This window comes from Myxocyprinus asiaticus, chromosome 10 (assembly GCF_019703515.2).
Source record: "Myxocyprinus asiaticus isolate MX2 ecotype Aquarium Trade chromosome 10, UBuf_Myxa_2, whole genome shotgun sequence".
NCBI lineage: Eukaryota > Metazoa > Chordata > Actinopteri > Cypriniformes > Catostomidae > Myxocyprinus > Myxocyprinus asiaticus.
This window is the reverse complement of record NC_059353.1, coordinates 32620000-32642166: the sequence shown is the minus strand read 5'-3', so window position 1 is coordinate 32642166 and position 22167 is coordinate 32620000. Positions and strand designations below refer to the sequence as shown.

Below are 22167 nucleotides of genomic sequence, written 5' to 3'. Positions count from 1 at the left end.
GAAAGGCAGCTCAGCAAGGAAGAAGCCACTGCTCCAAAACCGCCATAAAAAAAGCCGGACTACAGTTTGCAAGTGCACCTGGGGACAAAGAACTTCCTTTTTGGATAAATTTCCTCTGGTCTGATGAGACAAAAATGTAACTTTTTGGCCATAATGACTATTATGTTTGGAAGAAAAATGTGAGCCTTGCAAGCCGAAGAACACCATCCCAACCATGAAGCATTGGGGTGGCAGCATCATGTTGTGGGGGTGCTTTGCTGCAGGAGGGACTGGTGCACTTCACAAAATAAATGGCATCATGAGGAAGGAAAATTATGTGGATATATTGAAGCAACATCAAGACATCAGCCAGGAAGTTAAACCTCAGTCACAAATGGATCTTCCAAATGGACAATGACCCCAAGCATACCTCCAAAGTTGTGGCAAAATGGCTTAAGGACAACAAAGTCAAGGTATTGGAGTGGCCATCACAAAGCCCTGACATCAATCTGATAGAAAATTTGTGGGCAGAGCTGAAAAGGCGTGTGCGAGCAAGGAGGCCTACAAACCTGACTCAATTACACCAATTCTGTCTGGAGAAATGGGCCAAAATTCCAGCAACTTATTGTGAGAAGCTGTGGAAGGCTACCCAAAATGTTTGACCCAAGTTAAACAATTTAAAGGCAATGCTACCAAATACTAACAAAGTGTATGTAAACTTCTGACCCACTGGGAATGTGATGAAAGAAAAGCTGAAATAAATTTTTTACTATTATCCTGACATTTCACATTCTTAAAGTAGTGATCCTAACTGACTTAAGACAGGCAGTTTTTCTACGATTAAATGTCAGGACTTTGAAAATCTCAGTTTAAATGTATTTGGCTAAGCTGTATGTAAACTTCTGACTTCAGCTGTAAATGTTTTTTATTTGCAATAGTAACTGGAAATTATACAGCTGTAATTTAACCTTATGAACACTATCATAAACACCTTTTTCTGGAAAATGTTTGCTACAAAACATTAGTGATGGGTTGAAAATTATAAACCAATTCTTACTGATGCTTCCAAGGCTCAAGTCATTCTCTCAATTTCGATAAAATCTCATCTGTTTGTCAGCTAGCTAATGTTACTGTATTGGTGAAAATTTTAAATCGGAAGAATTCGCAACAACAATGTTACTTCACAGAAAACCAAATGTGTAAGTTTACAAGGCATAAAAACATCCAACAAATGCCAGTTAGGCAAGTCTCTTAATTAGCCAAGCGTTATTGGACAATGCTGATAATCTCAAAATGGCAAAATATTGGAACAATAAAATACAATATAATGTAGAATGTTATTGGGATGCAAGTCTGATGTATTATACTGTACAGTGCACTGTATTATACAGCTTTCTTATAGAGAAAGCATAGCAAAAAAGATGGACATGTCTAGTTGGTGTCCACACTCTTTAAACAGAACACATTTTATAAGCTACAGAGGACTAAGGGTATAATGATAGTTTTGTCAAAAGCTGGACTTTGCGACGATACAATGTTAGTGTAGCTATGTGGAGTATGCAGGTAGGGTTTTGGAATGCAAAGCATTTTTACAATTTTGTCTCTCCACCTGCCCATGCGTTTGGTAGTAGTTAATCTTCCAAAACCTTCAACCAACTTGAAATCCATCATCATGGATTATACAAGCTCCACACCGTAGTAAGAGACAAACCATTTTTTTGGATGGCTTTGAGCTAAACGTCAATACCTTTTTTTTTTTTACACTTCATTTTATCCTGAAACACAGCACTGTAAATGTCAACAGATTACAAATTTTCACAAGGTCAATATACTGTATATCACATACCTCAATAATGCTGCAATAAATCATAATCATAATGCATCTTCAGTCAGTACTGTACTTTTTCCCCTTGAACAAAATCACTGGAGGTGTGGGAGTGTGGAGGTAAAAGTTAACTGGCTTGTCAGTTTACCCCTTGTTCCAGCCTTTAATTCTTGAGCACACCTGCTGTACAGATGCCTGAAGCAACTGTTTCTGACATGGCTTAAGGGAGTGTTCAAATTGAGACATATCTGCACCATGTCACAGGCTGCATTGCTTGTTGCTGTTTCTGCATATCAAAAATAACCTGTGGAAACTCCACCTCTGCTTTGTCTATGAGTGAGTTATGAGATGATGTGGTCCATACCTTTTGGACTTTGCTTTTGGATTTTGCTTTTGGATTCTCCTTTGCAGCCACATATGGGGGAACCACTGCATAACATGTACTGTACCAGTTTATAAAATGGGGGGGGGGGGGGGAAGAGTATGTTTAGTTAAATTTGCCAAAATTTCTGTGTGTGTAATGTGTACATAGATCAGATATTATCGTTAGGTGTATTTACCAAAGAGTAGATAAAACGTGAAATTATAGTTGGGGTCATACACATTAAGAAGTAGATCCAGCTTGTCCAGATACCACAGAACTTGCTCACAGTTCTTTGCTTGCATTGCAGGGTGAATTCTTCACTTTTGGACCTGTTTTGTCTTGCATCTCATGTTGGGATAGGCACTTACCAGTAGCTTGTTTCTGGGGCTCAAATGTGAATTCACCAAACAAACTTGTCTGTTCTACAGTAAGTTTGCAATGCAAGGTTAGAATGTTCATAACTTGGGTGTTGAAGATCAAAGATTGGGTGTGTTCAAGATGTGTGGCTGTCTTAGACACTCCCTATATGCCATATGAATGACAAAACATGAATAGTGTTTTTTATATATATACAGGTGCATCTCAATAAATTAGAATGTCGTGGAAAAGTTCATTTATTTCAGTAATTCAACTCAAATTGTGAAACTCGTGTATTAAATAAATTCAATGCACACAGACTGAAGTAGTTTAAGTCTTTGGTTCTTTTAATTGTGATGATTTTGGCTCACATTTAACAAAAACCCACCAATTCACTATCTCAAAAAATTAGAATATGGTGACATGCCAATCAGCTAATCAACTCAAAACACCTGCAAAGGTTTCCTGAACCTTCAAAATGGTCTCTCAGTTTGGTTCACTAGGCTACACAATCATGGGGAAGACTGCTGATCTGACAGTTGTCCAGAAGACAATCATTGACACCCTTCACAAGGAGGGTAAGCCACAAACATTCATTGCCAAAGAAGCTGGCTGTTCACAGAGTGCTGTATCCAAGCATGTTAACAGAAAGTTGAGTGGAAGGAAAAAGTGTGGAAGAAAAAGATGCGCAACCAACCGAGAGAACCGCAGCCTTATGAGGATTGTCAAGCAAAATCGATTCAAGAATTTGGGTGAACTTCACAAGGAATGGACTGAGGCTGGGGTCAAGGCATCAAGAGCCACCACACACAGACATGTCAAGGAATTTGGCTACAGTTGTCGTATTCCTCTTGTCAAGCCACTCCTGAACCACAGACAATGTCAGAGGCGTCTTACCTGGGCTAAGGAGAAGAAGAACTGGACTGTTGCCCAGTGGTCCAAAGTCCTCTTTTCAGATGAGAGCAAGTTTTGTATTTCATTTGGAAACCAAGGTCCTAGAGTCTGGAGGAAGGGTGGAGAAGCTCATAGCCCAAGTTGCTTGAAGTCCAGTGTTAAGTTTCCACAGTCTGTGATGATTTGGGGTGCAATGTCATCTGCTGGTGTTGGTCCATTGTGTTTTTTGAAAACCAAAGTCACTGCACCTGTTTACCAAGAAATTTTGGAGCACTTCAGGCTTCCTTCTGCTGACCAGCTTTTTAAAGATGCTGATTTCATTTTCCAGCAGGATTTGGCACCTGCCCACACTGCCAAAAGCACCAAAAGTTGGTTAAATGACCATGGTGTTGGTGTGCTTGACTGGCCAACAAACTCACCAGACCTGAACCCCATAGAGAATCTATGGGGTATTGTCAAGAGGAAAATGAGAAACAAGAGACCAAAAAATGCAGATGAACTGAAGGCCACTGTCAAAGAAACCTGGGCTTCCATACCACCTCAGCAGTGCCACAAACTGATCATCTCCATGCCACGCCGAATTGAGGCAGTAATTAAAGCAAAAGGAGCCCCTACCAAGTATTGAGTACATATACAGTAAATGAACATACTTTCCAGAAGGCCAACAATTCACTAAAAATGTTTTTTTTTATTGGTCTTATGATGTATTCTAATTTTTTGAGATGGTGAATTGGTGGGTTTTTGTTAAATGTGAGCCAAAATCATCACAATTAAAATAACCAAAGACTTAAACTACTTCAGTCTGTGTGCATTGAATTTATTTAATACACAAGTTTCACAATTTGAGTTGAATTACTGAAATAAATGAACTTTTCCACGACATTCTAATTTATTGAGATGCACCTGTGTGTGTATATATATATAATATATGACACTATATATTGACCCTATGGTCCTAAAGAGACAGAAATGCAAGTCATAAATCTATACCTGAATGGCAACATCTATCTAGATATAAATGACGGAGCCTATGGATGCAAAGACTGCTTGATGCTTAATTTGGCCGTTTGTTGTAGAATGCCAGATGTTCCTGTGTTGCAGATCCAGCAGACAGATTTACAAAGAGTGGCCTTAATCTCTGCCTTGGATCAGTTTCACTGCTATTGGGTCGAAAAACAGGGTTTGGCTTCAATAATGGCTCCAGCTGACCTTAGATCAGCGTTTGAGAGTGGCATTTACCAATGGCCATGTCTGTTAAGGGACTACTGTTGTTCTTTAAGTTATGGTTAAACTCATACAGTGGCAAGAAAAAGTATGTGAACCCTTTCGAATTAGCTGGTTTTCTGCATCAGTTGTCATTAAATGTGATCTAATGTTAATCAAAGTCACAAGTATAGACAAACAACAATGTGCTTTAGCTAACAACACACAAACAATTATAATCTTATGTCTTTATTGAACACATCCCATTTTACATTCATGTAAAAACATGTAATAGCTGGTCGATCCTCTTTTGGCAGCTGTAACCTTAACCAAATGTTTCTGGTAGCTGTGGATTAGACCTGCACAACTTTCAGAAGAAATTTTGGAACACTCTTCCTCACAGAACTGCTTCAGCTCGGCTATATTCTTATGTTGTCTAGTGTGAACAGCTCTCTTGAGGTCATTCCACAGGATCTCTTTTGGGTTAGGGTCTGGGCTCTAACTGGGCCATTTAAAGGTGGATTTTTTTTTTTTTTTTTTTTTGCTATTCTATAGTGGATTTACTTTGTCTCAGCTGGTGCACAGCCACCCTGACATCATCCTGTAGGATATCTTGATAAACGTAGGAATACATTTTTCCCTCCTGAAGCTGTATAGCAGCCCCAAATCATGATGCTTCCTCCACCGTACTTCACCGTTGGGAAGATGTTTTCATGTTGGTATGCGGTGCCCTTTTTATACCATACATTGTGTTGCGTGTTCTTTCCAAGCAATTCAACCTTAGTTTCGTCAGTCCACAAATCATTTTCCCAGTAGCGTTGTGGAGTGTCAATGTGGTCTTTGGCAAACTTCAGGCATGTTTTTGTTGGAAAGCAGCGGTTTCCTTCGTGGTGTCCTGCCATGGACACGATGCCTGTTTATTGTTTTCCGTATAGTAGACTCATGAACAGAAATGTTAACCAGTTCCAGTGATCCTTTCAAGTCTTTAGCTGTCACTCTAGGGTTCTTTTTTTTACCTCATTGAGCATTCTGTGGTGTGCCCTTTGTGTCATCTTGGCTGGATGGCCACTTCTAGGGAGAGTAGCCATAGTACTTAATCGTCTCCATTTTATAGACAATTTGTCTATTTGTGGATCAATGAATATCTAAGTTCTTTTAAATCACTTTGTAACCTTTTCCAGCTTTATGCAAAGCAACAATTCTTGATCGTAGGTCTTATGAGATCTAGTTTTTGCAAAGCATGGTCCACATCAGCAGATGCTTCTTGTGAATGGCAAACTCAATGTTTGAGTGCTTTTTATAAGTCAGAGTAGCTCTAAACCACACCTTTTAAATCTTGTTTCATTAATAAGATGCCAGGTTTACCAATTCCTGACTCTAGCCTATGGATTCACATACTTTTTCCAATTTACACTGTCAATGTTTGAATGATGTATTCAATATGTAAAAGAACAATATAATTTGTTTAATTATTTAAAACAGATTGTGTTTGTTTATTATTGTAACCGATGAAGATCAAACCAGATTTTAAGACAAATTTATTCATAAATGCAGGGAATTCCAAAGGGTTCACATACTTTTTCTTGCCACTGTATGACTATCTTTCCTCTGTGGAAAGTAAAAGATGATTAACAAAATGTCTAGTCTGATGATTGATGCTATAAAACTTTATTGGATTTCTGTTCCAGTTGTGAGCTATTCAATAAACCAGGGTGCTGATATTGGGTCAGTAAACCTTGTCTGTTGAATAATCCAGTAACTCCATGTGGGTTATGTTGAGTGTGGTATAATCTCATTCTGGTGTGTTGGTCGCTTTATGTGGATTAAAGTGACTTGCACACAACATTTTTAGGAAAAATACCAGGACTCTGCCACTCTAGGTAAAATTGTTTAATTTTGATCAGTAACATTGTGATGTTTTTTTAATGGGTGAATTTCACCCCCAAAATAAAAGAATTAGAAACAATATTTTCTATAAAGAAAATGAAACCTATGTTTAGGGCCACTGGAATTATGGTATATTATTATGGTAATGTGTGAAAAATATCTAATTTCTGTCTGGACACTAAGATATAATATAATATAATATATATTTATTAAATAAGCATACAGTTGTTCAATATCAGCATCAATACAATTCAGTGCAGCAAATATTTTACAATTTATATGATGACAATTTACCGTTTATATTATAAAAATAGTATTCTCCTTAAAATAGACTTCATTTTTCTACAAGTTTCTTATTTTTATTCTTTTGATTTTGGAATTATTTTTTTTGTTAATAACATCATTTGGCACATTTCCTCTTTGCACTCAAAAGGTCTGCTTCCATAGACAAGACGTTTTTCCCTCTAAACCCTCGCTGGGTCATAAAATGTACCATAAATTCCTTGTACCTCTTTCTCCCACTCCTATTTCCCACTCTGTCTGTTTCCTATTTTCCCTCCGGAGCCTACACACTTTCAGACTCTTTCTTCTCAGTTACCTCCATCTTTTTTTCTTATCCCTACTCTTTTAATTCATTCAATCTCTTGATTCTCTCTTATAAACTCACAGTCGCTCGCTCTATCTCAAGAACAGAGGCTTCGGTGTTTGAACTGACTGGAGGGCGATATGGGGGTACGAGGGGGAAGGTTGAAGGTTTTGGGACAAATTGCAGACCTTCTAGGGTCCATGTCTCTGTGTATGCCACTGCTCTCCTTGACCCCTGGGGATGTTGTCTCCATGACACATCTCTGAATCTCAGGTGTGATGCAAACTAACCGGGCAAAGTTTTTTCCATTGGCCACAGTACAGACATTGGCACTGTGAATCTTATAGGTAGCTTGCCAAAACTGTTTGTTTACAACAGCCAAGTGAGGCTCAGCTAGAGTCAAACTCGCTCTCGTTCGTAGTTGTTTACCATTCGAGTGGTGTTAGGGGGAAGAAGATCTCATGTGAAGTTTAAAATTACCAGTGTGGAAAATGAAGATGTTTTGTGTGTGTATGTTTGTGTGGAATGTTGTGTTGGTGAGTGTGTGAGGCACAGGGCCAACGTCACTGAACAGCAGCTCTTTGTGGACACAGGAAGTTTGTTTGGGGGGGTTGGGGTGGGGGAGAGGGAGGGTGATCCAAACTGCAAACAGGAGGAAGAGAAGCAAACTAAGAACACCTCCAAAGTGAGTCTTAAGCCCTATTCGGACAGGACTAGTGTTCCCTGAGGAGATTAGGGAAATTCGTGTTTCACTGACATACTTTGATTTTAATCCTGTCCAAATTTGACATGTCTGTGTTTTTCTCATACAATCTCTGTAAAAATTCCAGAGCAAATTACCTACTGTAGGGTCCTCTGAGAAATCTAATCTAGTCCGAATGCGAATGTCTGTGATTTGATATTTAATTTTTACAATGCTTCTCATGTATTTTTATTTTAATAGGCTTTTTAAAATAAGTAATTTATAATGTATAATTGATAAACTACAATTAAATTAAATATTTTAAATACATTAAGTCAAGTAATTTTTATTTGCATAGCACCTTTCACAACACACATAGTTTCAAAGCAGCTTTACAGAAGATCAGGCATTAACAGAAAATGAAACTGTAATAGCTATAATGTCTTGGTCATCATTGTGTAGTTTGATCAAATACGATTGTGAATTGTTTAAAAATAATTAAATGTGTATTTATAACCCCAGTGAGCAAGCCGAAGGCAACTGTGGCAAGGAACACAAAACTCCATAAGATGTTGGTTAATGGAGAAAAAATAACCTTGGGAGAAACCAGACTCACTATGGGGGCCAGTTCTCCTCTGGCTAACATCATGCATACAATGCCAATATTACTTATGTATAGTGCAAGTCATGGTTTAAAATTATTAAACTTGGTGAAAAGCAATTTTACATTTAAACAAAGTTTAAAAGATACGATAATTTTTCACCAAAATTGTGTTCAACCTTCAGTAACGCCCACAAATACAAAACAGACACTCCCACCTCTGTAAAAAACACGGAAATCTTTAGTCCCGTCTGAATCAGTACATTAAATGTCAGGTGATAATTGAAACTCAAACGTCATTTAGAAAACGAGTCCCGTCCAAATAGGGCTTTAGGGTAACTACTTAAGCTTCGAGATTAAAGCCCTATATCTTCATCAAACATGTTGTGACTGGAACCAAGACATATAAAAAAAACTGAGTCCAAAACCTCCCATACAAGTTCAATAATTTTGAATCAAATTTGAATGTCACGTTTTTATAACTACTGTCAACTATGGCAGTTTTAGCCTTTGATTAACCATTTGACATAATTGTACACATAAGGGCAAGAGCTTGATAAAAGTTGTAAGCTCCAATCTGATTGGTTGGCTTTAGGAAAGTTCCAGAAGTTAGAGTGTAAAGATTTTTTACAGTGCATTCAGAAAGTGTTCAGATCCTTTCATTTTTTTTATTTATTTTTTTTTCACATTTTATGTTGCAACCGTATGCTAAAATGCTTTTTATTTTTTTCACATCAATCTACCTTCCATACCTAATGACAAAGCAAAAACCAGATTTTTAATAACTTTGAAAATTTATTAAAAATATCACATTGACATAAGTATTCAAACCCTTTACTCAGTACTTAATTGAAGCACCATTGGCAGCGATTATAGCTTCAAGTCTTTTTGGGTATGATGCAACAAGCTTTTCACACCTGGATTTAAGGAATTTCTGTCATTCTTCTCTGCAGATCCACTTAAGCTCTGTCATGTTGGATGGGGGGCCTTCGGTGGACAGCCATTTTCAGGTCTCTCCAGAGATGTTTGATTGGGTTCAAGTCCGGGTTCTAGATGGGCCACTCAAGGACATTCACAGAGTTGTCCCTAAGCCACTCTTGCATTGTCTTGGCTATGTGCTTAGGATCATTGTCCTGTTGGAAGGTGAACCTTCAGCCCAGTCAGAGGTCCTGAGCGCTCTGGACCAGGTTTTCATTAAGGATATCTTTTGAATTTGGCTGAGTTCAGCTTTCCTTCAACCCTGACCAGTCCCTGCCGCTAAAAAACACCCCCACAGCATGATGCTACCACCACCATGCTTCACCGTTGGTATGTTATTGCTCGGGTGATGAGCGGTGCCTGGTTTCCTCCAGACATGACATTTGGAATTTAATCCAAACAGTTTGATCTTCGTTTCATCAGACCAGAAAATCTTTTTCATTTAAAAAAAAAAATTAAAAAAAATTTGTGTCTTGCACTGAGGAGAGACTTCCGTCTAACCTCTCTGCAATAAAGCCCTGATCGGTGGAGTGTTGCAGTGACGGTTGTCCTTCTACAAGTTTCTCCCATCTCCACACATGATCTCTGGAGCTCAACCAGAGAGATCATTTGGGTTCTTGGTCACCTCTCTTACCAAGGCCCTTCTCCCCTATTGCTCAGTTTGGGTGGGCAGCCAGCTCTAGGAAGAGTCCTGGTTGTTCCAAACTTCCATTTAAGAATTATTGAGGCCACTGTGCTCTTTTCAATGCAGCCAAAATTATTTTTTTGTAGCCCTACCCAGAGGCAATTTCCTCAACACAATCCTGTCTCTGAGCTTTGCAAGCAGTTCCTTTGACCTCATGGCTTGGTTTTTGCTCTCTGCATTTTCAGCTGTGAGAAATTCTATAGACAGGTGTGTACCTTTTTCCAATCATGTCCAATCAATTGAATTTGTCACAGATGGACTCCAATCAAAGTGTAGAAACATCTCAAAGGTACAGTGAAACGGGATGCACCTGAGCTAAATTAAGTGCCATAGAAAAGGGTCTGAATACTTATCACATTTGCAGATGGACATTTGCATATTTCATTTTTTTCTTTGTAATACATTTGCAAGTGTAGAAGGGTCCACAGCAGAATGAAAGGAGGACACAGGGAAACAGGCTTCTCCTGGTACAGGTAAGACTTTTAATTGGCAACTTCAGTGCTTACAGCTTCACAACTCATTAGCTTCACAGACACCATGTACTTCCTTGTGCCAGGCTCTCTCTCCCTCTCTCTTGGTGGCGTGGCTGCTTATATGCCGCTCTCTCCATGCTCACTGGAATTAGAGACAGGTGTTAGACATAATCTAGCTCAGGTGCAAGCACCCTTACCGCTCTCTCTCTCTCTCTCTCTCTCTCCGGACGGATGCTTGACCACGCCTCCGCTGCCACATATACCCACTGCCCGACTCAGGCCGGGAAGACATCCGCCCCCATTTCTGGAAAGGAAGTCGGCGACAGCCATCTGCGCTCCCGGTCTGTGGACCACCTTGAACTTAAACGGCTGAAGAGCCAGATACCAACAGGTGATCCGCACGTTGGGATCTTTCATTCGGTGGAGCCATTGGAGTGGGGCGTGATCTGAGCAGAGGGTGAAGGCCCACCCCAACAGGTAGTACCGGAGAGTAAGGACCGCCCACTTGATGGCGAGACACTCCTTTTCTACAGTGCTGTACTTAGTCTCCCTCAGCGAGAGCTTGTGACTAATGTACAGTACCAGGTGCTCCTCCCCCTCCACCACCTGCGAGAGTACGGCCCCCAGCCCTCTGGCTGAAGCATCCATCTGCAAGACAAAAAGGAGAGCGAAATCGGGTGAATGTAAAAGCGGCTTTAACCTGCGTAAACGCCTGTTGACACTGCTCCGTCCACTGGACGGGGTGTAGAGCTCCCTTTTTAGTGAGATCAGTCAGCGGGTTGGTGATATCCAAATAATTGGGCACAAATAACCTATAATAGCCAGCTAGTCAGCCCCAGGAACTGTCTCGCCCCCTTTTTGGTCTTGGGCCTCGGGCAGGTTGCAATCACTGCAGTCTCGTCAATTTGGGGACGCACCTGCCCATGGCCCAAGTGGAACCCCAGATACCGTACCTACACCTGCCCAATCACTCACTTCTTGGGGTTTGCTGTGAGTCCCGCTCGTCGCAGCAATCTCAGAACCGCCCTCAGATGCTGCATGTGCCACTGCCAATCATTGCTGTAAATTATGATGTCATCTAAATAAGCAGCGGTGTAAGCCGAATGTGGTCTAAGGTTTCAGTCCATGAGACACTAAAATGTAGCAGGGGCCCCAAACAAACCGAATGGAAGTGTCACAGATTGGTGTAATCCAAACGGTGTGGAGAAGGCTGTTTTTTCACAGGAAATTGGTGTCAAGTGGATCTGCCAATAACCCTTTGTCAAATCCAGTGTTGAATAAAATCGAGCAGTGCCCAACCGATCGAGCAACTCGTCAACGCGTGGCATTGGGTACGCATCAAATTTAGACACCGTGTTGACTTTTCTATAATCCACACAGAACTGTACAGACCCGTCGCTCTTAGGAAGTAGAACAACTGGGCTGGACCAATCACTGTGGGATTCCTCTATTACCCCATATCGAGCATTGCATCCAATTCTTCCTGGACAATTTTCTTTTTGTGCTCTGGCAATCGGTAGGGACGGCTACTTACCACCACCCCCGGCTCGGTCTCGATGTGGTGCTGGATGAGGTTTGTACGACCTGGTAGAGGGGAAAATACGTCTGCAAACTCCTGTTGGAACTTGGCAACCTACGGTGAGAGGTGGTCTCCGCAAGTGAGTTTTTTTGTATTCACCTCCGGCCCGAGCTCCGCCCTCTCCGAAACTATCACAGGGACCGCCTCCCTCCATAATTTCAGGAGGTTGAGGTGATATATTTGACGTGCACCCCCTCTATCGGTTCGCTTTACCACATAATCGAGACCCCCCCACTCATCATGTGACCTCAAAGGGTCCTTGCCAATTGGCGAGTAATTTTGGAGCTCGATGTGGGGAGTAATACGAGTACCTTATCTCCCGGCGCAAATTCCCGTAGCAGAGTTCCCCGTTATACAGTCGGCGCTGTCGTTCTTGAGCTTGGAGCAAATTCTCCTGTGTTAGTTGCCCCAAGGTGTGGAGTTTTGCTCTAAGATCAAGAAAATATTGAATTTCATTCTTACTGGCTGAAGGTCCCTCCTCCCAAGCTTCGCGTATGACATGAAGCACGCCACGTGGGCACCGCCCATAGAGTAGCTCAAATGGGGAAAACCCAGTGGAGGCTTGCGGGACCTCTCGTACTGCGAATAACAGGGGATCGAGCCATTTTTCCCAATTTCTAGCATCCTCATGCACAAACTTACGAAGGGTTTTATTAAATTGCTCCACCAGGCCATCTGTTTGTGGATGGTAAATGCTGGTGCGAATTGACTTAACGGCTAATTCGTAAAGCTTGCATAGTGTTCATGATGTAAAGGTTGTGCCCTGAACGGTGAGGATCTCTTTCGGAATCCCCACCCGGGAGATTATTTTGAAGAGTGCCTCCGCAACACTACGAGCTGAGATGCTGCGTAAAGGCACTGTTTCCAGATATCGCGTTGCATAGTCCACTAGGACCAATGCAAAGCGATGTCCGCATGCTGACCGCTCTAATGGCCTGACGAGGTCCATGCCAATTCTCTCGAAGGGGACCTTGATCAGCGGAAGGGGCGCAGTGGCGCTTTTGGGGTGGCCGGCGGGTTCACCAGCTGACATTCACGGCAAGCCGCACACCACCTGTGGACATCGCCGCCAATGCCCGGCCAATAAAAATGGGCTATTAGACGGTTCAGTGTTTTTCTTTCCCCTAGATGACCCGCCATGGGATTATGAGCCGCCGGGGAAAACGCCATTTCCAGACTCCGTGGTATTATGAGCTGGGTTGTATCTTCCTTTGTTTGAGTGTGCTGCGTCACTCTATACAAACGCTCGTTTATAATTGTGAAATGGGGATTTGAAAGTGCGACATTCGGCCGGAGTTGTTGACCATCGATCATTCTCACTTGGTCGAAGGCATGCTTGAGGGTTTCATCTCGCGATTGCTCCAAAGGGAAATCCCCTGAGGAGGGGCGGGGCTGCAGCCCCTCATTTTTATCACCAGGGTCACCATGGGGTAATTGTGAATATCCCCATGCACACACATCACCCTCACCCTTTTGGTTGTGCCCAAAGCCTCGCGTTGAACCAAGCATTGGTGGATAGTGGTTTGATTACTATCCGTGTCCACCAATGCTTGGTGAGTACCCTCCCCCCTTGACTTACTTACTGGTATCCGATACGCTCCAGCCCGATTGGGGCAGCCTGCGGAGTGTCTGGGATCTGGACCACCATCCCCAGCTCCATCACAGGGCAATGATCCCGGAAGTGTCCCTGATCCCCGCAACTCCAGCAGGCCGGCCCAGGCGCCACGCCCGCACCTGCGTCGGCGGACACTTCCACCTGAGGGGGAGAGTGGCAGGGCACTGTCGATGCTGTGGGCGGTGTAAACCTCAAATCCCCCCCCCCCCCCCACGTACGAGGAACTGGCTTCAGTGGCGGGACTCCTTGCCTCAGCGGGGCAGGAACAGGCTCTGGGGAGAGAGAGTGGGAGGGCTCTTCCGACCTCGGGTATGCCGCCATATGGTCCTCCGCCAATCGGACAGACTCTTCCAGCAACGCCGGGTGGTGGCACTGGACCCATTCCGCCGTTCCTCGTGGTAGCCGATGGACGAGCTGCTCCAGTACCACCTGATCGATCACTCCCTTGATGTCGCGATCCCCGCCAGCAGCCATCTCCGGCAGGCATCTCGGAGCCGTTGGGTGAACGGGCGGCCGGTTGTCTCCAACTTCATCGATCGGAAGAGCTGGCGATGCTGCTCCGGACTACAGCCAACTTGCTGCAAGATGGTCTTCTTCAGATCTTCGTTAGCCGCCGGCAGTTGTTGTGCTGCGAGCTGGGCTTCCCCGGACAGCAACTGGAGGAGCCTGGCCTCCCATTGATCACGTGGCCAGTGTGCTCAACCCAGCAGTTTCTTCCACCCCTATCTTCAAGAGCTTGGGCGAGGACATGGGGCTGTGGTTGTCCGGAGATGCAGCCGGGCCTCTCTCCTGGCTGAGAAGGCTCCGGATCGCATGCCGGTCCTCTGCTTGAGCTTGAAGGACCTCGAAGAACCGGCTATTTTGATCTTGTTGGAGCTCAAGCAGGGATTGTTGGTGGGACTGGTGTAGGCCAGCGAGGGACTTGAGGATCTCTGCCAACTGGGAGGACTCCATGGGGCATACTTCCAACTTTAATTCCCGGGTTGCGGCATCAGTGTAGAAGGGTCCACAGCAGAATGAAAGGAGGACACATGGAAACGGGCTTCTCCTGGCACAGGTAAGACTTTTAATTGGCAACTTCAATGCTTACAGCTTCACAAAACTCATTAGCTTCACAGATACGAACACTCAAACTCATCAGCTTCACAGACACCATGGACTTCCTTGTGCCAGGCTCTCTCACTCTCTGCTGGTGGCATAGCTGCTTATATGCCACTCTCCCCATGCTGACTGGAATTAGAGACAGATGTTAGACATAATCTTGCTAAGGTGCAAGCACCCTTACCGCTTTCTCTCTCTCTGGACGGTGCCTGACCACACCGCTGCTGCCACAGCAAAGTTATCAAAAATCTGTTTTTTTTTTTATTTGTCATTATGTATGTATTATTGGATGGAGTGTAGATTGATGTGAAAAAAAAATTAAGCATTTTAGCTTCAACATAACAAAATGTGAAAAAAATGAAGGGGTCTGAATACTTGAATGCACTGTATATATCTACAGGGAAATTAAGTTGCATTTAAAAGGTACCATGTGGCTACAATGAGCACTTCCGCAGAAGGACTAATCACTCAATTTGCTTATGTTTGGTTTGGAGAATTGAATCTTTGAAAGATATTCACAAGTTTTGTTCGAAGCAGTCAGTATCAAGTAAACCAGATATCTTTGAGCTCAACTGTGTAGCACGCAACATCGCCCCGTCCACTTGGTTTCGGAAGTATTTTTCCCATTAATTTTTCCATAGGGATTTCGTAAGAGTTATAAGACATGAACCAAGCCAACCATCTCCAAGGTGATTCAAACATTACAACATTTGAATTTTAAATAATTTTTTGCTTCAAATCAGACAAAAAGACAAAGGTACAAGACTGTGTACTTGGCATCGTTCATGAGGGCATGAACTACAATCCCATGAAGCATTGCAAATGATGTAATTGAATGAAAAACAAGGGGAAAATATAAAAGTGTTGATTTATACAAGTACAGAAATTATGTAAATAATTATTTAGATGTTTGCAAATATGAGTAGTTTGAGAGTGTAGGGTGACCGTCTCGGTTGTGTCATTCATAGTGCGTCATAGGAGTGGGTAATCGCTCGTTTGGCATGATTTGTTTGCTGGAATTCACTAACTGTTGGCTATTTTCTCTTCAGGATCATAGGAAGTGAATTTTTTTTTTTCACCAGGAATTCTGCTATTAAACATATTTTAAAAAAATAAAATAAAAAAAATTACATTGAAATAACTTGGACTGATGGCTTCTAGGTATTATACCATTGTTAAATCAATCTCAGTGCTCACAGTAGGTCTGTATTAAAAGGTTTAGACGGTATTGTTAAAAATAAATTTGCCGGTGGAGAAAATGAATTTGATTTATTTCTGGAACCCGACAGTTGCGCTTTATTTCCACTTTGTTCTAAGCTGATGGTCAAAAGTCTGGCTAGTCTGTGAGCGGATCTGTGGCATGTTTTCAGAATTTTAAAATTAGCCTTTGCTATTCTGTCAGTGTCATCTTCACAGAGTGTCATATTGTTTATTGCAATTTTTCATTCTACTCTTGTGTTCCACAGGCAGTCGGCCTACAGTGCTGTATCTGTCCTCGCTGTGTGAGTTGCCTCATGCCCTGCAGTCCTACTACACCCAGGGCTACGTACTGGCTGCTCTCCATCCCATCATCCTTTCTGTGGGCCGGACCCGCTCTCTGCCCTGCAGCCTTCTCTACCGAGCTATCCTGGTCCGCCCACGATCCAGGTATTGTTTACCATGACATAACGACGTACCGCACCATTGCATCTTGTACCCAAAACAGGAAGGGGTGTTTAAACCCAGCCCGCCTACTTCCAAGTAAATAATTAACTTTTAATGAGTCAGCATGAATATTTAATGTGACCAGTAGGGGAAAGTCAGACAGTCTAGCTGGAGTAGGTGGGCCTTTGAAATCAGACTGGGGTGCAGATGTAGGTTAATTTAAGTTATTGGATGCCCCTGACAACAGTGTAATTTCTCAGGAACCAATGAGAAGTTGACAGGCCACTAAGAAAGAACAGGAGAGACATATTTCAGCTATGACTCTGTGGGTGACATTAAATTATTCAAAAGAAAGTCTGGGAGAGTTTGTTAGTAGTATTGTGGTTTGAAAAATGCTGAGCTTTGTAATAAAAACCCCAATGAATACGGTATGAACAGTGATTGCTGATTGCATCCACACTGAGCATAATGTAGAAGGCACTCTCTAGTGGAGATGATGAATGTGTCTGAAACCTAATAAATGCTGCATTTTTAGGCAGTATCCGGAGGTATAAATCCATTGTTTGTGTAACATCCTGTATACTAAGATGCCTTCATTTGGTCAGTTTTTTTGAAGGAAGGCAGGATATATGTATAATTGAGTCCAAAGATATCCTGCAATCTTGTACACGAGGTTTGCAGTTAGTTAAAGAATAAAAGTGATGTCTGACAGAGCAATTGAATGAAGTAAAATAATTGAGAAATGCTCTCTCTCTCTCTCTCTCTCTCTCTTGCACTCTTATCTTATTCTATTTATACACTACCAAATAAGCATTTTACTAATTTAATGTTTACTTGGGTATGTCTAAAGCAAACTTGAATTTTTTTGTAGATCAGTATGGTCCCTTTAAAGTTGGCTTTAAGGTACCTTCTTCCAGAAATGCTGTCTTTTAAAGTGATAGTTCACCCAAAAATGAAAATTCTGTTTACTCACCCTCATGCCATCCCAGATGTCTATAACTTTCTTCTATTGAACACAAAGATATTTAGTATATTTAAGCTCTGTAGGTCCTCACAATGCAGTTGAATGGGTACCAACATTTTGAAGCTCTGAAAATCACAAAGGCAGCATAAAAGTAATCCATATGATTCCAGTGTTTAAATGTCTTCTGAACCAATATGGTAGATGTGGGTTAGAAGAAGATTTGATATTTAAGTCCTTTTTTTTTTTTTTTTTTTTCCCAACTTGGCTTGCAATGTGCTCTAAGTCCTTGTGGTGGCATAGTGATTCTCCTCAATCCGGGTGGCGGAGGACAAATTTCAGTTGCCTCCACATCTGAGACAGTCAGTCCACGCATCTTATCACATGGCTTATTGAGCGCGTTACCACGCACAACTTGCCACGTGCCCCACCAAGTGCCAGAACCACATTATAGCGACTACGAGGAGGTTAACCAAGGTGACTCTACCCACCCTAGCAACCAGGCCAATTGGTTGCTTAGGAAGCCTGACTGGAGTCACTCAGCATGCCCTGGATTCGAACTTGCGACTTCAGGTGTGGTAGTCAGCGTCTTTACTTGTTGAGCTACCCAGGCCTAAGCCGTTTTTTACTATAACTTCTCCCTGCCCAGAGGTGGCGATATGAACTAAGATTGTGAATCGTCCAAAAAAAAAGAATGTGAAAGTTAAATAAAGGACTTACCTACACCTAGCATAACGCTTCAGAAGATATGGATTTAACCACTTAGTACCCATTCACTTGCATTGTATGGACCTACAGAGCGGAGAAATTCTTCTAAAAATCTTTGTGTTCAGCAGAAGAAAGTTATACACATCTGGGATGGCATAAGGGTGAGTAAATGAGTTTTCATTTTCCAGTGAAAATTTAAATAATTGATTGGGCAGCAAAACCCTTCAGTTTTGGACACTGTTGATTATGATCAGTTAGGGTCAAAAGGGTTAAACCTTTCAGCATTTTTAAACTTTGCTAATGAAGGACAAGGCTATAAAATGTCTGCAATAATAAAATGGTGTATGGTGTAATCTGCATACAGGCATTATTCATTTTAAATTCACTGTAGGGTGGCACAATTATGAACAAAATCCTAACTCTCGATTGTTTCCCTTGATATTGTAAGAACTGTTCCTGAATTACTTTACAATGCCTAAACGGTGAACTGGCTCTCTTTGCAGCATGAAAACAAAACTTTTTTTTTCAAATCTTGGATAAATTATACACAAAGCAAGCAACAGGCATGTCTGTGTATGGTTGCAATGTTAAATCACTGCAGAAAAAAACATTGTAAAATATAAATTTATACTCAAAGGGAGTTTGACCTATTTTTCTTTTTAGTAAATATGCTTTTTATTTTGAATTTAGAAACAAGACAGAATATATAAATATAGTAAAGATCCAGCCAACTACAATGTAAAATAAACAATGACTATAGTTAAAGAAAAATAGCAACAAAAATAAAAAAGTAAAATTACATACAGTATATAAAACACAAAGAGAAGACCTTAATGGAATGTTGGAAGTGACACTTTTTATGATTAGTTAATTATGGAAGCTATAATTGTACTCCTAGATGCATTTATTTGATTAATTGTGCAGCCCTAACTCACTGCATAAAATCGTTGACGCATTGCCTATGTATTGATGTGTGTGTTGTTGCAGTAAGCATGCAATGCCCATGATTGACAGTGTGCCAGTGTTGCGAGTGGAGGAGTGGCCACTGCCGGGAGAATCTCTGACCAGTGACGCTGTGAGACTGCTGATAGACAGGGTTAGTGTCTCAATTTTAAATGCTTTTGTCTGTCATAATTTTGTGCATTGTTTCATATTATTTAAAGGTCCATTCAGTGCACATTTAAGCCCTTGTAAAAGCTATGTATCTGCCTAAAATTTGGTCCCTCTTAATAGAGGGTTTAGAAATTCTGACTGTGGTTGTGTCATATCCGTGATTGTGTGTCTTTGTATGTGTTTACTCAGGTTAACAGCTATGCCAGGGGCGGCGTGAGGTTTGTGGGGTCAGTGCTCCAGCAGGCTGGAGGAGGGGGCTTTAACGGTAGAGTGCCCATTCCCAGGAGAGGCTGCCGTTCCCCACCCCGCACCCCACCTCGCACGCCGCCTGGAGACAGAGATCTAGAGGGATGTGGGTACAGCCCAGGTCAGATGTTCGTCTAATCTTTGCCATTATGGATAGTCTGAAATCTTACATAAAACATGATACATTTTCCGTTTCATATTGTATATTGTCAATCGATGATGGTCATATTTTACCCCAAAATCGAAAGAAAAAAAAAACTATATTTTGCATAAAGAAAGTGAAGCATTTTTATTAAAGTAGCATAAAATAAAGACCGTACAAAAGATACTAACAATTAATATACTGTACCATGATGTAACAATATTTTTTACATTATGGTAATGAGAATTTTTTTTTTTGAGTAGTGGGAATTGTATCCAAACAACAGGCTTCATTTTCTTTATGCAAAATATATTTAATTTTTTTTTCTTTGCTTTTTGATGTGAAATATAAGCCCTACATGTTCTTAGAAGACACTTGGTGCCCTTAAACAGTGGAATAAAAATGATGTCATCTCATCTCATTGGACATTAAATTTAGACCCAAAGCATATACTGTAGACATGGTAGCTCTAAAAAAATATATATACTTTCAGTGTAAACCATACTTTCTTAGTGTTTTTCATGTTGACCAAGTAGTCAACTGGTTTAATTTTCTTTACAGCTTTTCCATGTTCTTAGTTAAATCTCAGTGATGGCAGTTTAATTTAGTTTAACTCTCTAATGTCAGTACAATTTCTGGTGCCTCCTCGCCCTCTGGGCATCATACCGACCCTTTAATCTCACATGTGGCCCTGCACTCATTGCCATAGAGAATTAAGATCAGTCAGAGGCTGTTAGTGTCTTAACACAAGAAATGTACCTCACTTTTCTGCTCCATTCGTTATACTTATTATTTATGATAGATGATCAGCTGGTTTGACCTGACAGAAATGACATCTAAAGCAACTCTTGTGCTTTTCTTATTTTAATAAAATGTTAAATCTTTTGACCACAAAAAGGCATTGTTCTGTATCCATGTATTTGTGACAACTGATCACAGGTCATAAAATTTTTTTTTTTAAAACATGCGATCTCTCTAAATGTCGTTTTCAGACCTGAGATTGTTGGTGCTGTTTCACTCCTGGGCTCCGGGTTACACACCACTGGATTCTCTTGCCTGCTGTTACCACCAGGGTGCGCTATCAATGAAGATCTCCAGGAAGGGCCAGGTTGTCAGTTCCCTGGAAGCTGATTGGCTGGAACTGACTGCGGCGTACTACCGCAAGGGCTGGTCATTGGTTGACTCCTTTGTGTACTGGGACACACCTAAAGGTAGTTTTGATATTTTAGTGCATGGATTCTTAAACTTTCTCGGCCCAGGACCCAAATATATAATTTTGTGTTGACCTGGGACCCACACTTGCAAAAAAAAAATTTAACATGCGGTATTTGCCATACATTACTCACTTTTTCATAAAACATTTTTGATTTAGACTCTTAAATCATTTGTATTATTTCACAGACTCAAAACATTTTTTTTTTTTTTTTTTCAAAACCACTGAAATTAAACATTTGAACAAGCACACAACTATGCACACTATTGAATTGTATAGGAAAAAAGACAACAAAAAAATCTGTTGAAACTGATAAAATTAACTGAATCCAGTTTGAACTTGAAAGCATCATATTTTTTTAACCCCTTCAAACATGTACCATGGCAACTATACTTCTGCAAGAAATACCACATTGACTACAATTATTGTTAATAAAATAAAATGTAAACAGTACATTAACAAACAAAAGTAAAACTGGTGGCAGCTTATTTAGTCAGGAAGATTCTTTTTACACAGGTGATACCATATGAGTTTTAAGTTTTATAGTAGGCATAGTTACAATAATTGCAGTAACTGATATTTTGGCAGAAACTTACCAAAGTTAAAGATTCAAACATTTGTGAGTAATAGTTTCAACAGCACAGATACAATCTATATATTAGTCATTAGTGCCATATTAATGTTTTACTATGTCTTTGCTCATTTTATAATCAGTACTCACCTATTTCTGGTTATATTTACAGTTTCCTTAAGTCTTAACTGTTTTCCTGACTTGAACTGATTCTCGTCCTGTTCTGAATTTTCGCTGCTTTTTCTCACATGCAGGTGCTGTGTGACGAGACGTTGTCTGATGTTGTTATTAAAAGAGACCCATTACTTTAAACTTGCCCTCATAAAGCATTGTAGCGGCTTCTCACTCTTTCTGATCCTAACCAAACCGAACTATACAAAACCGGCACAAACAAATTAAGGAATTTGTCATCTTTCTATTAGGGGAGTGAGAATGGAAACCGCAGAGTCGTGAGGTTGAGTGACAGTGCATCTGCATCGTTGCATATCGCGGAGAGAGAGAGAGAGAGCGCGTGCCTAATAAATGATTTTGCGGAGTGAAGGTGAAAGACCGTCCCGGCCAGCGCAACAGCATGGAAGAGAGGACTGGAGAGAGCGAATTTGCTCTTAGCAATTTCATGACTCTAAGGAAATTATTGCACATTTATTAAAATACATCATGATCCATCATGAATGGCTATGCAACCCAATTTGGGTTGTGACCCAGAGTTTAAGAAATGCTGTTTTAGTGGCATTAATTAGCATGATGACGGTGTACTGTT

The 22167-nt window shown here is 41.2% G+C and overlaps 2 protein-coding genes across 2 annotated transcripts in view; one reads left to right on the top strand and one right to left on the bottom strand.

Annotated features, from left to right (window-relative positions):
* LOC127447475 (inactive phospholipase C-like protein 1) overlaps positions 1–22167 on the bottom strand; it is a 181199-nt gene that overhangs the window by 145590 nt on the left and 13442 nt on the right. The window lies entirely within an intron of this gene.
* LOC127447483 (raftlin-2-like) overlaps positions 1–22167 on the top strand; it is a 35658-nt gene that overhangs the window by 6242 nt on the left and 7249 nt on the right. The window contains exons 2-5 of the mRNA XM_051709386.1: positions 16276–16456; positions 19110–19218; positions 19425–19602; positions 20616–20834. Of these exons, the coding sequence (XP_051565346.1) occupies positions 16276–16456; positions 19110–19218; positions 19425–19602; positions 20616–20834 (687 nt within the window). The remainder of the gene's footprint in view (positions 1–16275; positions 16457–19109; positions 19219–19424; positions 19603–20615; positions 20835–22167) is intronic.